The sequence below is a fragment of the Nilaparvata lugens genome, chromosome X, assembly GCF_014356525.2.
Source record: "Nilaparvata lugens isolate BPH chromosome X, ASM1435652v1, whole genome shotgun sequence".
Taxonomy (NCBI): Eukaryota; Metazoa; Arthropoda; class Insecta; order Hemiptera; family Delphacidae; genus Nilaparvata; species Nilaparvata lugens.
The window spans coordinates 18965340-18979697 of record NC_052518.1 but is presented as its reverse complement, the minus strand read 5'-3'; the positions used below and the strand labels follow the sequence as shown (position 1 = coordinate 18979697).

The window sequence follows — 14358 nt, the reverse complement described above, 5'->3', positions numbered from 1 at the left end:
ATTCAACAGGTGCGGTGAAATAGAGATGAATCTCGCTCTCTTCGACTGCTAAGAGCATTATTGAATTATTTTGAATACAGATAATTACTCTCAAGTATTCGCGGCCTTGAAGAATTCAACACATTCCATTCCCAGTTCCCATTGAATAGTTTCGTAGGTAGAACTGTTGTGGTGGTAGACCTGAGAGCGCAGGCGCAGTTTACTATAGTACCTGGCAGTCTTTCTCTCTCTCGCTAACTAACATGTCAGCTATGCTATCTCTACTGAAGCTCAAACTTTCTCCTCCACTCCCTCTTTTTCTTTGATAGAGTTGAAAGTGCTTACAATTATTGCTACGTATCGTGAACGCAAGTGTGTCAAATGTATCACCTGTTGTACCAAAAAACAGTCAGCAACTTATTGATAAGTAAAATCGACGATATTTCGAGAATATTCATTAGTTGAAATGTGAATTTTGGCAATCACAACCTGTATGTGCGTGTAGTGAATAAGAGAATCGTTTCTACTTGACTAGCTTACAAGAAGCTGGAACATTCTGTGCTATCAACCTGTGTCAATAGTGAATAATTGTTAGACATCATCGTAGATAAATCAAAATGTAAGTTATCTCATACCGTAAATTATTTCTAATACTAGCTACAGCTAGCCTGTTGAATGTCAGTTATAAGGATTACCGTAGTTCAATGAGTTCACTAGACTATCTAGGAAGTTTCTCCATCTACCGTCTTAAGTTATGTTGGGATTAGAAGTCAACATAGCCTATTATGAGATTATAGTACTTGGATGAGAAGAAAACATTGTACGATGGTAAGATCTCAGCAATTACGTAAGAATTCGAATGACTTCTTACAATCGTTTGACTAAATGTGCCTACTTGTGTATACTTCTAGTTTAGCAAGGCCACTCTACTAGACAAGCCTCCTATCGCATACCAACAGGACAGGGACCAGGCCTTGTACACCTAGATAACGCGCGTGAAAGCACCAACGTTGAAGAGTTTTGATTAGATGAGAATTGTTTCCAGGTACCAGGATTATCACTTTGGGGATTGATTCAACAGGTGCGGTGAAATAGAGATGAATCTCGCTCTCTTCGACTGCTAAGAGCATTATTGAATTATTTTGAATACAGATAATTACTCTCAAGTATTCGCGGCCTTGAAGAATTCAACACATTCCATTCCCAGTTCCCATTGAATAGTTTCGTAGGTAGAACTGTTGTGGTGGTAGACCTGAGAGCGCAGGCGCAGTTTACTATAGTACCTGGCAGTCTTTCTCTCTCTCGCTAACTAACATGTCAGCTATGCTATCTCTACTGAAGCTCAAACTTTCTCCTCCACTCCCTCTTTTTCTTTGATAGAGTTGAAAGTGCTTACAATTATTGCTACGTATCGTGAACGCAAGTGTGTCAAATGTATCACCTGTTGTACCAAAAAACAGTCAGCAACTTATTGATAAGTAAAATCGACGATATTTCGAGAATATTCATTAGTTGAAATGTGAATTTTGGCAATCACAACCTGTATGTGCGTGTAGTGAATAAGAGAATCGTTTCTACTTGACTAGCTTACAAGAAGCTGGAACATTCTGTGCTATCAACCTGTGTCAATAGTGAATAATTGTTAGACATCATCGTAGATAAATCAAAATGTAAGTTATCTCATACCGTAAATTATTTCTAATACTAGCTACAGCTAGCCTGTTGAATGTCAGTTATAAGGATTACCGTAGTTCAATGAGTTCACTAGACTATCTAGGAAGTTTCTCCATCTACCGTCTTAATTTTTTTTACTTTCAAAGCATGTCAACTCTATGACGTGACAATAAATTACTATTTTAAAGCATTCCATCACTCATATGGTTACTTTGAGTTAGTTGTAAAGTATTCTGTACCTATATGGTCGGTTTCATGTGATTGCTGGGTGCGGTAGTGAGACATCCCATATTGGGCCCACATTCCTTAGCGTATGAGTAGAGCTGTACTCTTAAATGTACAACTTTTGAATTATAATGATCTGTTTCACAGTCACTGGCAGCTTTGATATCCTGCCACAGGTGAGACAACTAGGCAAATAGTAGATAGTCATTGGTTTAGTACTAACTGAGCATAAGGTTCTTGAATAGCAACCAAGTATGGTTGTAAATATTCTCCAATAACAGTATGGTACTCCAATCATTGTCAAATTGCATTTCAAAGTATCAACAGTTTTTTACATAGACAGCATTGTTTTTATTAGGATTTCTCATCAAACCGGTCAAGTTATTTAAGGTGAGAAATGTTTATCTTTTCATAAGTTATCATGTAAGAAATCAACGTTAATTACACATTTGTTTAGATGACAACTAATATTTTGAATAGCCAGAAATGATAGCTTTGAAATATATGTACATTCAGTGATTAAAACTCTCATTTTAGACCTAAGTGTCCTTATATAGCCTACCTACAATTGAACATTATTTTCTATCAAACATCTTAGTACCACCTGTTGAATACCTAAATCTTATAATGTTTGTCATTGTGAGAAACCATCAATTTAATTAATTTTACCGTGTATTCACAAAAATATAGGTTATTTATTTATCCAGTATTCAACGAATTTAATGATTTTTAAACTAGCGTAGCGAGTTCCTACTTGAGGCTCGAGCCATTGTCCGTTTGTGGTTCTCGTGTACGGTATTATGTTCGACGATAACATACGAATGCTTCCATAAATCAACAAATTTTCAAATCAATAATTTCCAACAAATATTCTTAGAACCATTATACATATAGAGTTGTATGGCGGACGAAATTGTCTCACTCCTCCGTACTTTTTGTGGATGTAGCCTAATATGATATATTTTCTATCAAACATCTTAGTACCACCTGTTGAATACCTAAATCTTATAATGTTTGTCATTGTGAGAAACCATCAATTTAATTAATTTTACCGTGTATTCACAAAAATATAGGTTATTTATTTATCCAGTATTCAACGAATTAATGATTTTTAAACTAGCGTAGCGAGTTCCTACTTGAGGCTCGAGCCATTGTCCGTTTGTGGTTCTCGTGTACGGTATTATGTTCGACGATAACATACGAATGCTTCCATAAATCAACAAATTTTCAAATCAATAATTTCCAACAAATATTCTTAGAACCATTATACATATAGAGTTGTATGGCGGACGAAATTGTCTCACTCCTCCGTACTTTTTGTGGATGTAGCCTAATATGATATATTTTCTATCAAACATCTTAGTACCACCTGTTGAATACCTAAATCTTATAATGTTGTCATTGTGAGAACCATCAATTTAATTAATTTTACCGTGTATTCACAAAAATATAGGTTATTTATTTATCCAGTATTCAACGAATTTAATGATTTTTAAACTAGCGTAGCGAGTTCCTACTTGAGGCTCGAGCCATTGTCCGTTTGTGGTTCTCGTGTACGGTATTATGTTCGACGATAACATACGAATGCTTCCATAAATCAACAAATTTTCAAATCAATAATTTCCAACAAATATTCTTAGAACCATTATACATATAGAGTTGTATGGCGGACGAATTGTCTCACTCCTCCGTACTTTTTGTGGATGTAGCCTAATATGATATATTTTCTATCAACATCTTAGTACCACCTGTTGAATACCTAAATCTTATAATGTTTGTCATTGTGAGAAACCATCAATTAATTAATTTTACCGTGTATTCACAAAAATATAGGTTATTTATTTATCCAGTATTCAACGAATTTAATGATTTTTAAACTAGCGTAGCGAGTTCCTACTTGAGGCTCGAGCCATTGTCCGTTTGTGGTTCTCGTGTACGGTATTATGTTCGACGATAACATACGAATGCTTCCATAAATCAACAATTTTCAAATCAATAATTTCCAACAAATATTCTTAGAACCATTATACATATAGAGTTGTATGGCGGACGAAATTGTCTCACTCCTCCGTACTTTTTGTGGATGTAGCCTAATATGATATATTTTCTATCAAACATCTTAGTACCACCTGTTGAATACCTAATCTTATAATGTTGTCATTGTGAGAAACCATCAATTTAATTAATTTTACCGTGTATTCACAAAATATAGGTTATTTATTTATCCAGTATTCAACGATTTAATGATTTTTAAACTAGCGTAGCGAGTTCCTACTTGAGGCTCGAGCCATTGTCCGTTTGTGGTTCTCGTGTACGGTATTATGTTCGACGATAACATACGAATGCTTCCATAAATCAACAAATTTTCAAATCAATAATTTCCAACAAATATTCTTAGAACCATTATACATATAGAGTTGTATGGCGGACGAAATTGTCTCACTCCTCCGTACTTTTTGTGGATGTAGCCTAATATGATGACATTAAAAGTGAATAAGAAAAACTTCAAGTACTGTACCTAACTTATTATTACAAGGGACTCCCCACCAACATAAGCCATACGAATTTATTTTTTTCACTGTTACTCATCAGCTGGATTATTAATTCCTTGCAATTAATAACTCAATGCATTTGAACTGTTTCTCTTCACTTTCTACTGCTTTCAATAGAATATCAGTGGCATTCTTTAGCTCACCAGTAATGAGGTTTCAACCGTCACCAACTACCAAAAGTCTTTTAATCTTGTTCTAGTAGGCTATTGTGCTGCCTAGATTTTTTTGAGACATATTAGTAGGTACTAATCACTTATGGAACACCTAATTTATTTCTCTACTAACTTCGCCCTCCTAGGTGTTGATCGTAGTCATTGATTAGGGTGGGGCATTATTTACCTTGATCGTAAACTGATTGTAAACATGTCGTATCACTGATGGGTGCTACTTCAATGCAAAAGCATGTACTTAACGGTGTGCTACAGGGATCAGTGTCTGAGCCTTTGCGGATTCTGATTGCGATTAATGATCTGAGACTGGAAACCTCGAGCATTCTATTTGCGGATATTGTTACAATCATTGGTTAGGGTAGTGAACCCAGAGCAGCAAGATTGAGATCACTTCTCAGAGGTTAGGGACTGGCTCTCAGCTTATAAGCTGCTCTCAATGAAGGCAAGACCCAATAATTAGTGTGTACTGTTGGTACATGTAGTATGTGTACTCTTGGTAGCATGGATCCTTGGTACCAGGCACCTGTCACCCTCCTTAGATTCAACATTGACTCAAAGCTACATGGGAGCCTCATATTCATGGAGTTTGTAATAATCCATATAAAGACATATTCAGAAAATTAAGGATGCTGAGAATTGAGCACTTGTTGATGTTATACCATGCAGGTTTTGGTAGCCACATACTGTATCCATACTGGCATCCTGATATGGGGCTATTCACTACATGCCAGATGAATTCTATTGCTCCAAAAGGCCATACTTGCTTCGAACCTCATAGCAAATTGACACTTGTGAGACTACCTTCTGCAGATTGGGCATCCACACAGTGTGTGGGCACTATGTACTGGCTTCAGTGCTATACAGAGGTGGTAAAAAATATTATGGAAACAGCTTAATATTTTTTTATGAGGGAAATTTGACGATTGGGGATCCTAGTAAAAGAAATATTAAGCTGTTTCCATAATTTTTATCAACTCTGTATGTGAGGAACAATATTTCAACGCTAAAGCGAAGAGTGCAAGTGAATTCCTACGTCACTATAAGGATAAATTTGTAAGCGTCACGCTGAAGGTGTTGAATCACTTAACATTATCAGTGATGATGCGCCCAGTAAATGCCTTCAAATTTGCCGTCCAGATGAGGCGAGGAGCTATGGGCCCCGAGGAACTAGGTGGCCGATGAGCTAAGGCGTTGCACCCATCAGTCTGCTAACACTATCTGGTCTTGGGGACAAATCCCGCCGGTAGGCATGGACGTTGGACCATTTCATCAAATCACTCACTAACTTTTCATTATCTACGCACAAGCTAATAAGCTCATGTGGGCATCATCCACATTAAATCTTTCAGGTTTAAGTGGCTGATTGATAGGAGTCTGTACAATAATGCTCACTTTTTTAATGAACATGCTTGTGGTCTGTAACACTGCCATCTTGATTGTGATATGTTTGACAAATTTATGTTGAATGTTGTATTTTGAATGACGCAATATACTCAAGAATGGCCTGATCCTTGATCAAGAAATTGGATATGTTACTGGCCGGCAGACTCGCTAGGCATGTCCGTCTATCTAGAGAATTCTGTACCCAGGAGAGAATTAGCAACTATTATTGAAGCTAGCAGCAGGATCGCTTTGCTCGCCTTTGTTTTTAATTTCAATATTGACAGAAAAATCTGCCTGAATATAGTTGTCTAAGTAGGCTATATATTTTGGAATGATAAGTTTTTGAAACTTATTTCTTATTTCAGGAAATTGGTGATTTGTTTGAAAAGAGATGCCTGCACGTGTTAATGAACAGTCCTCTTCAAAATTGTCTGATAGGTGAGTGAAACAATTCAATTTATTCATTGATTTTCAATTTCTTCCAAGTATAATCGAATTACACTTGAAACTTTAACTAATTAAACACTAATCATAATTATTGTCAATTATACAAAAAATTCTCATAAAATCAACATACGCAAGTTTTTAATGAGTAATTTGGGAATTGATCCTAACGTTTTCAGCTAAATTTAATGTACTTTGTATAAATTGCTTCTCGGAAAATCTTTCTTTCAGTAAAAACGAAGTTTCAGGAAATTTTAACATGGATTGAGAAAGCACAGTTTTATTTTTGTCACATCCACATTGATTATTCTTTTGTACAGGACTGCAGTTTTGTGTAGATCACTACAGCTGAAGATTTGTTTGTTCCAACACGAAACTACAGTCCTGTACAAAAGTAATATTAATTCTATACCGTATTAAACAATATTAATTCGCATTCAACAAATTTTAACATGAAATTATTTTTCTAGTACTGTACTTGTACATTTTTGCAGTGATATTATTGTTGTACATTATTTGCGGAGATACTTTATTGTGAAAATGTCAATTGACATTGAAAATATTGAGTCATGCTCTCCTTCTGTTTCATTGTGAATAACTCTCTTGAAGAGATTTTTTGATATGGCTTTATTTTGAAGGCTTGAGTCGTGTACGTAGAATATTCTTAAATGTGAATTGAATGTGTTTATCAAGTTGGAATAGAAACACAATTTCTTTCTCCCTGGATAGTTTTATATTCGCCCAGATTTTATATTTTATTTTAATTTTATTCAAGTATATGTATGAGTAATTATGCTTATTTAATTATATTTTTAATGATATGTCATATTATATAGAGTTTGTAATATGTTTTGAATATTCTAATTGGCAATAAATGAAATTGAAATTGAAATTTACACACAACTTCAGTCTGAATCTTTATGGCATCATCTTCTGTTGATTTTTTGCTATCTCAATGATGATCTTATCTATAAATAAAAATATAAATATCTCTTCTTGACAAAATGGCATTAGGCATTAGTGTCCGGAATATGTTGTAACAAAATTATTTAAAAGTGTACTGAGATCTATATTTTTATTTATTGGCCAAGAGAAGTGAAGTCTAAGATTCAAGTCGATGGTTTTGCATTTCTTTTTATTTATGTTTATATTTACGGCGAAACGCAGCAATAGATTTCCATGAAATTTGACAGGTTTGTTCCTTTTTGAATTTCGCGTCGACGAATACATAAGGTTTTTTGAAATTTTGCATTTTAAGGATAATACAAAAGGAAAAGGATTCTCCTTCGAACGCCAATATTACCGTAAAAATCAGACTATAGAATTATTCATCATAAATCAGCTGTCGAGTGGATAATTAATTGCATACTTACTACTTACTCCATGGCACTACAGCCCATCCAGGGCCTTGGCCTCCTCAAGAATGCCTCTCCACTCCTCTCTGTCGGCAGTCTTGCGTCTCCATCCCCTAACGCCTATTTTCCGGAGATCATCTTCCACATCCTCCAGCCAGCGCTTGCGTGGACGTCCTTTCAACCTTCTTCCTCCTGGGTTTTCTCTGAAAACTTTTTTTAACGGCTCTTTCATCGCTCATTCTTTCTACATGACCCAACCAGCTCAAGCGTCTCACTTTGATCTCATGTACAATAAGTGGTTTTCTGTACAGGTCACGCAGCTCTTGATTCGAACGAAGTCTCCATTCTCCATCAATACATACTGGACCGTATATTCTTCTCAGAATCTTCCGTTCCCATATACTCAGTAGGTCTTCATCCTTCTTTTTCAAAACCCAGGTTTCTGCCCCGTTAACACAACTGGCTTTATAACAGTTTCATAGATTTGTTAATTGCATGCTATATTGATATCTCAATGTAACTTGGTAACAAATCAGCTGTCGTGTAGACTATTAATTGCATGCGTCATTGCATGCAATTTCTATGCACTATCAAATGCACTATTAATTGCAAGTAATGACGGATGCAATTGATAACTAAAATATCATCGTATTGCTCCTCTTGACCTTTCCCTGCTTTCAACTCGGGCTGACTAGACCTTTCGCCAGTATTTCTTGAAGGAGATTAGCTTTCGATGTTTGCATTTTTGATACACCAACCCCAACAGCCATTAGTCGTTTTCATACCGATATCTCGCCGACACGACATTCAGAGATACAGACACGATTTACTCTGATGGACAGTATACAAGGAGGCTGTGGTTTATAACTGCGCGAGGTCTACTGTTCATAGAACTACTAGTATTAAAAGTGGCCCTAAAGAAAAAAGACAATGATTTTATCTGTATGAGTGAAACTACTCGAGTATTAAAAAATCAATTTTCTTTAAATGAATACATTGTTTAAGAATACAATTTCTCGAAAAACTGAAACTGGTAATCACTCGAGAATGTTCTCGAGCCACTTGATGATTTATTACATTGATTATGCAATTCATAGTTTGCAGCGTATCTTGGTAGAGAAAAGATTAGCAAGACATTCATTCATGAATAGCGAAACGATCTCTTACACTCATTCATTCATGGAAGAACCAGCTTTCAGTTGAATCAAACACCGTCTAAATATTCAAATGACCTTCTCATCCCACATAGGTCTTTTAGCCCACTGCATTATGCTCTATTGCATCCCTTTTCTATTTCGCAATGTATTATTACAGCATAGCGCGTAAGCTTGGTCATCTCTAATCTTTTCTTATAAATATTCAATCAGCTGGTAATAAATTCCAAATTACAATGGTATCGATAGAAATCGAGGAAGCAGTAATATAAATTTTGGCTTTTGTACAGCCCACTCTATTTCAATCCATACTTGTGGAGGTTGAATAAAATAATTTATTCCTCAGTATTGTTTGAGAACATGTGTGCTCACTTGTTCTGATTATTACTTCATATTTTTAAAAGAAAACTGAATTGTTTGTATTTTTCAGTGTATATCTTCATTCTGACGTGATGCCATATCACAGCATGCATTCGAACGGTTATTCATCAGGTAAGCTTTTTGCCTTGGAATTCTCAACATTTAAAATCAATTCAAGTTGTTTCTCGATTAGACTTCTAGTACTGATTTCTTCCAATGTACTCAAAACCAAAAATTCTCCAACTGGAAGATTTTATATAAATAACACTAAAGGTTTGATCAAATTTACTTTATCCAATTATACTCATAGGTTGTTTAAAACAAGCAAGACACATCTGTAGTTGTGTAATCAGCGTCAATATACACTAATCACTAATTTTAAACGTACACTTCTAATCAGTGTATTTAATACATCGTCGTCTAGTAGGTGACGAAGATACACTAATCACTTACACTTTTGGAGAGATAAAGAGCAAGTGTAGCGCACAAATTATAATATTATTCATAAAGGAGGCATAATCAATGAACACAAAAGCTAACACCCTGAAAGAAATTTCTTCAACAACTATGGATATTACATGAATTATCAAAAATTTATGAATTTCAGAATAATTATGGATATTTAATAGTTTTTCCACGATATTATAACTCCATAAGTTAGCCACTATTATTGATTTTCCTCATTGTAGTGTACTACTGTTCTCTGTACTAATAAGAGTACTTCCGTTTTATTATTAGGTGGATACGTTAAGTGTGTATGTTTACTCATATTTGAATTGGTTTTCCCAAGAAGTAGCTATCAGCTCATTTCACCTGTTGTCTAAGAGTTCAGCCAAAATTGTGCAATTAAAAGTGCAATAAATAATTATTAGATAATCTGACGTTTGATGATGAGGACATTATTTTGTAACTAATAAATCATCAGAAGTGATCAGAAATTTATTCACTGTAGTCTAGAATACTACTTGAAAAAAATTAGGATCATGAATTCCGATCATTTCATTTTTGTTAATGAGTAATCTATTAATGTCACCCGCATTGTGTTTCGAACTAGGCTGCCTCCTCATTTCCATAGAGGGAAAAACACTTTTGGAATTACTAATCATCAATAGTGATAATGCTTGAGTCAGGATGTATGATCCAACTTTAGGCATATTGAGAACAATAATGATCGACCACAGTACTTTCCAATGCATGATAAATAAAAGTGAGATATTATGGAAAATAATAATGATACTGCTAAACTACAACACTTATGTGTATAGTAATAGATTATCACTGTATGAGCTAACGAGCAAGCTAGTTAAGTAGTTATCCTTGTTTCGATTTATGTGCCATTATTTTAAAAGATTATGAAAATATTCGCAATTTTGTCACGTATAAAATTGGTCTACAATAATTATTCATGAAAGAATTCTTTCATTTATTTTTTCAAATAGCAATTTGAATACAAGCTTCAATGTTCTCTTATCGCTTAATATGAAGATAATTTTGAAAGTATTGAAAAGCACCAATATTGATGCTGTTAGAACTCTTTAACTATGGAATATAATACCATCAGTCTACTGTTTTACCTATTGGAATACAGTCTATAAATTGTGTCAAGTGCTGATTATTATTTTCATGAGTGTTTCCATCATTTATCTTATCTGTGTTTTGAAATTGGTCATCATTCAAAATTATATTTTAAAATCTGTGTTCTCCAACGACGGTTATCAGTTGATTGCTCTATTTCACCACAGGGTAAAATATGTCTAGTACACTGTGCTGTGAATAGCAAATTTCACTTATTTATTTCAACCGAAAAATAAGTATAGCGCTTGAAATGTCATATTTCAAATAATTGGTTACATTTTTATTTCACAAAACGTCTCTGCTAAGCTCGTTTTGCATCTTACACTGGTCCGCCTCTTTAGGAATCATAAATTTGTATTCAATTTCAGGGAAAACACATTGTTGGTGAATCATCATGTTATTTAGTTTTAGGCTTATTCATTCCAATACTTATCAGAAGCCCTGCAGTAGTTTTATTTAATGTAGGTGCATTCAAATTTTTCTCTCCAAAGACAGTCATGATTCGATTTTCTCTATCTCATTTTAATTGAAAATTTGGGTTGTTATTTTGTGAAGATAAACCTTGAAAGAGATAAGATTGTGCAATTATCACTGGTTGGCTCACTAAAACGAGATAACACAAAGGAAAAGGTTTTGAAAAGTTAGAGTGAGCTGCTCGTTTTCAAAAACAGGACGGTTTTGTGACAGTGGACGTTATAGATACTCACATTTTCGATTATTTGTGCTAAATTTTACCAACTAGATATCAAGCTGTCTACCTCAGCAGCTGCATGGGTTCAGAAATATGTATGGTATTTTTGTTTTATTTATTTAGAATGTAGTTAGACGTCATTATATTCTGAGTAAATACTGGTGGAATCCATTATTGCCAATTGAAGTGATCTTCACATAAGTCTAAACTTGTCTATGCATTTATTTACTTGATTCATGGTATTCCATACTATTATTTTTTCATTATCGATTCAACTTACTCTCACTCATGCCTTGAAAATAATAATCACGATAAATCGTTGAAAAAAATTCAATCATTTAGTGAAACCAACTCAAACACAGCCAGTTGGATTCAAATCAATAGTTAATACTATCGGATAGTGTAATTTGGAAAAGCGGATTCATCCATTAAAATAATTTGAGATATTATAATCTGTTCAAATTATTATTTTTTATTGAACGTTTAATTATTCGTAACTACGAGCTCAAGCCTGCACAAATTCATTAATTGTAATTTTGTGTAATTCTAAATATATTGGCCAATCCATTATTTAAAATCGATTCTTGCAATTCAATAGTGGGCTTAAAAATTCAATTTTTTCCTATTCATTTTGATTTTAATAGAAACTATTTTTAGATTTCATAGATTCTACTTCTACTTTTTTAGATTTATTGATTGATTTACTTGCTCTGTTAGTCTTTTTTTGAGAGGGAAATAGTTTATTTCCGTATTGAAGCTGTGCATTTTGTTAGGATCTGTGATCTGTTTTTGGACTTATTTGTTTTATTTTAAAGATTTCTTTGGAACGTTGAACGATCTCGTATATTTTTGGCTTGTTTCTACCGGAAACTTAATGCCTGTTCTATTCTGTATATTCAGCCTATCTCGGTTCAATTGCTTATCGAACCAAGGTACATTTTTAGGTGGCTTTTCAGATCCAATAGCAAATAATTGAAGTAAGTGCACAGTATAAGAAGTTTTGAATAAAAAAACATTTTTTTCAAATGTGAATTCTGTTCAAATTTTACTTATTTTCAGGTTTTTATTTTGATGAGTATATTTATTCAAATTTCACTGAATATATTAAAAAAACAGATTCCCTGAATCAAGTAAAATTTATAAATATGTTTTATTTTTTAAAGATTGATAAGGACTTGCATTGTTTTTAAATATAAAAGATTTTAAATATAAATTATTTCAATTTAAAATTATAGCTATTCGAATTTATACTATAAATTATAAACTATAAACTTTGTCAATGTTTCAGACGGGCAAATGAGTCCCAGTGCAGAGGAGAGTCCAACCTTTGTGATGGAGCATTTGGCCACATTTACGGTGTCCAAAGAGACTGGCATAGTGTACCCAGCCGATGGTATGCGCCGGCTCTTGCAGCTCGAGAAATCAAACGGTATCTGGTCTCAAAAGATGCAGCTTCGTCTGGACAGGTCATGGGTGCTCATCATGGATTATGAAACGGGGGTCAGTACCTAATTAAAATTATTTCAATTATCTCGAAAACGAACCTGAAGTTTGAATAGAAATAAAAATAAACTTTGTTCTATCTAAAGTTTCAAGAAAGCGACGAGGGATCACCTTTTTCATGTAAAAAATTGAGTGGAACAAAATAATCACACACCCTGTTGCATGAGAAATTACAAACTAATATTAAAGTAATTCCCTATTCTAATAACCTGTTGACTACTAATATTATTAGTTTGTATTTTAACATACAATAAGCCCCAGAAGTAGGGGAAATAAATAATCAGGAAATCATTATCCTCTAAAGCTTTTATACTAATTTGACCTGTTGGTCTATAACTTGAAGATCCTAATTTTACTTTTACAAAAGGATAGTACATGTTGAGTTGAGCTGACGGACATGTAACTACGATACTGCTCTAACCACTACCATAGATAAATTATAGGTACTAGACATAAATACTAAATACCTACTAAGCATAGGTACTACTTTTTCTATTTTTATTCTATGCTACTAATGTTACTTATTAGATTATTGTGGATCAGTATCAATGTGGATGCTTGTGATATTCAGGATGCATGTGTCTAGGTCTTCTCACTAGGCTGCTGTTCAATCTCACCAGGCTTCAAATATCCAAACGAGTAGACATAAAAGTGATGAGCAAAGTCACAAGAATTAGGATTTAATGATTCTATATTGGCTATTTTTTCTTTTAATAAAGAATCTGCGAGTAGTTAACTTGAAATATTCCAGCAATGAAGTATAGTTCTTATCGATAATTTTAATTGAGCGAAAATTTTACAGATAACTATCAAAGTAATTACTCTTCGAATCGTGGACTGCTAATTGATTAAATAACTCAGGGTGCAAACATGGTGGAGCGATGAAGGTAGTAGATTCAAGATTGTGAGAGTTGAATGTAATGCATGTTTTCAAATGGTGGCGCACATAGAGTACACCATTATCAAAAGTAGCACTCTCAAGCTTGAAGCTACCTCCGTCGTCCCACCATGTTTGAACCCTTAGAAATTAACAAACGTTAGTTTTTGTGTAATAGAAGTGTTTAGAAGCTTCAATTATAGCTTGAAGAAACCTTAAAAGTAGCCTATTACTCATAATAGTGCTCCAATTTCAAGGAAAATCATTCATTTTTTGCAGTATCATCCTCCTTTTTTAGACAATTACCCTGAATTATAATTCAATGAAAATTTAGGAGGAAAATAGAGATATTTTGTTTTAGCTGGGAAGGTGGAAGCGTTATTCTATCTGGACTCTGTAAAAATAGTTCAAGCTAT

At 34.0% G+C, this 14358-nt stretch overlaps 1 protein-coding gene across 6 annotated transcripts in view; it reads left to right on the top strand.

Annotated features, from left to right (window-relative positions):
• The first annotated feature begins 210 nt into the window (after positions 1-210).
• Positions 211-14358, top strand: part of LOC111050346 (epidermal growth factor receptor kinase substrate 8-like protein 1) — a 55353-nt gene continuing 41205 nt past the window's right edge. For 3 of the 6 annotated variants that reach the window (XM_039442586.1, XM_039442585.1, XM_039442584.1), the window contains exons 1-4: positions 323-598; positions 6349-6421; positions 9367-9428; positions 12851-13062. In XM_039442586.1, the coding sequence (XP_039298520.1) occupies positions 6375-6421; positions 9367-9428; positions 12851-13062 (321 nt within the window). In that variant the 5' untranslated portion in view covers positions 323-598; positions 6349-6374. Of the gene's footprint in view, positions 599-1261; positions 1650-6348; positions 6422-9366; positions 9429-11496; positions 11658-12850; positions 13063-14358 lie in introns of those variants that run through there. The other 3 variants (XM_039442583.1, XM_039442582.1, XM_039442587.1) reach the window with 3 other exon arrangements.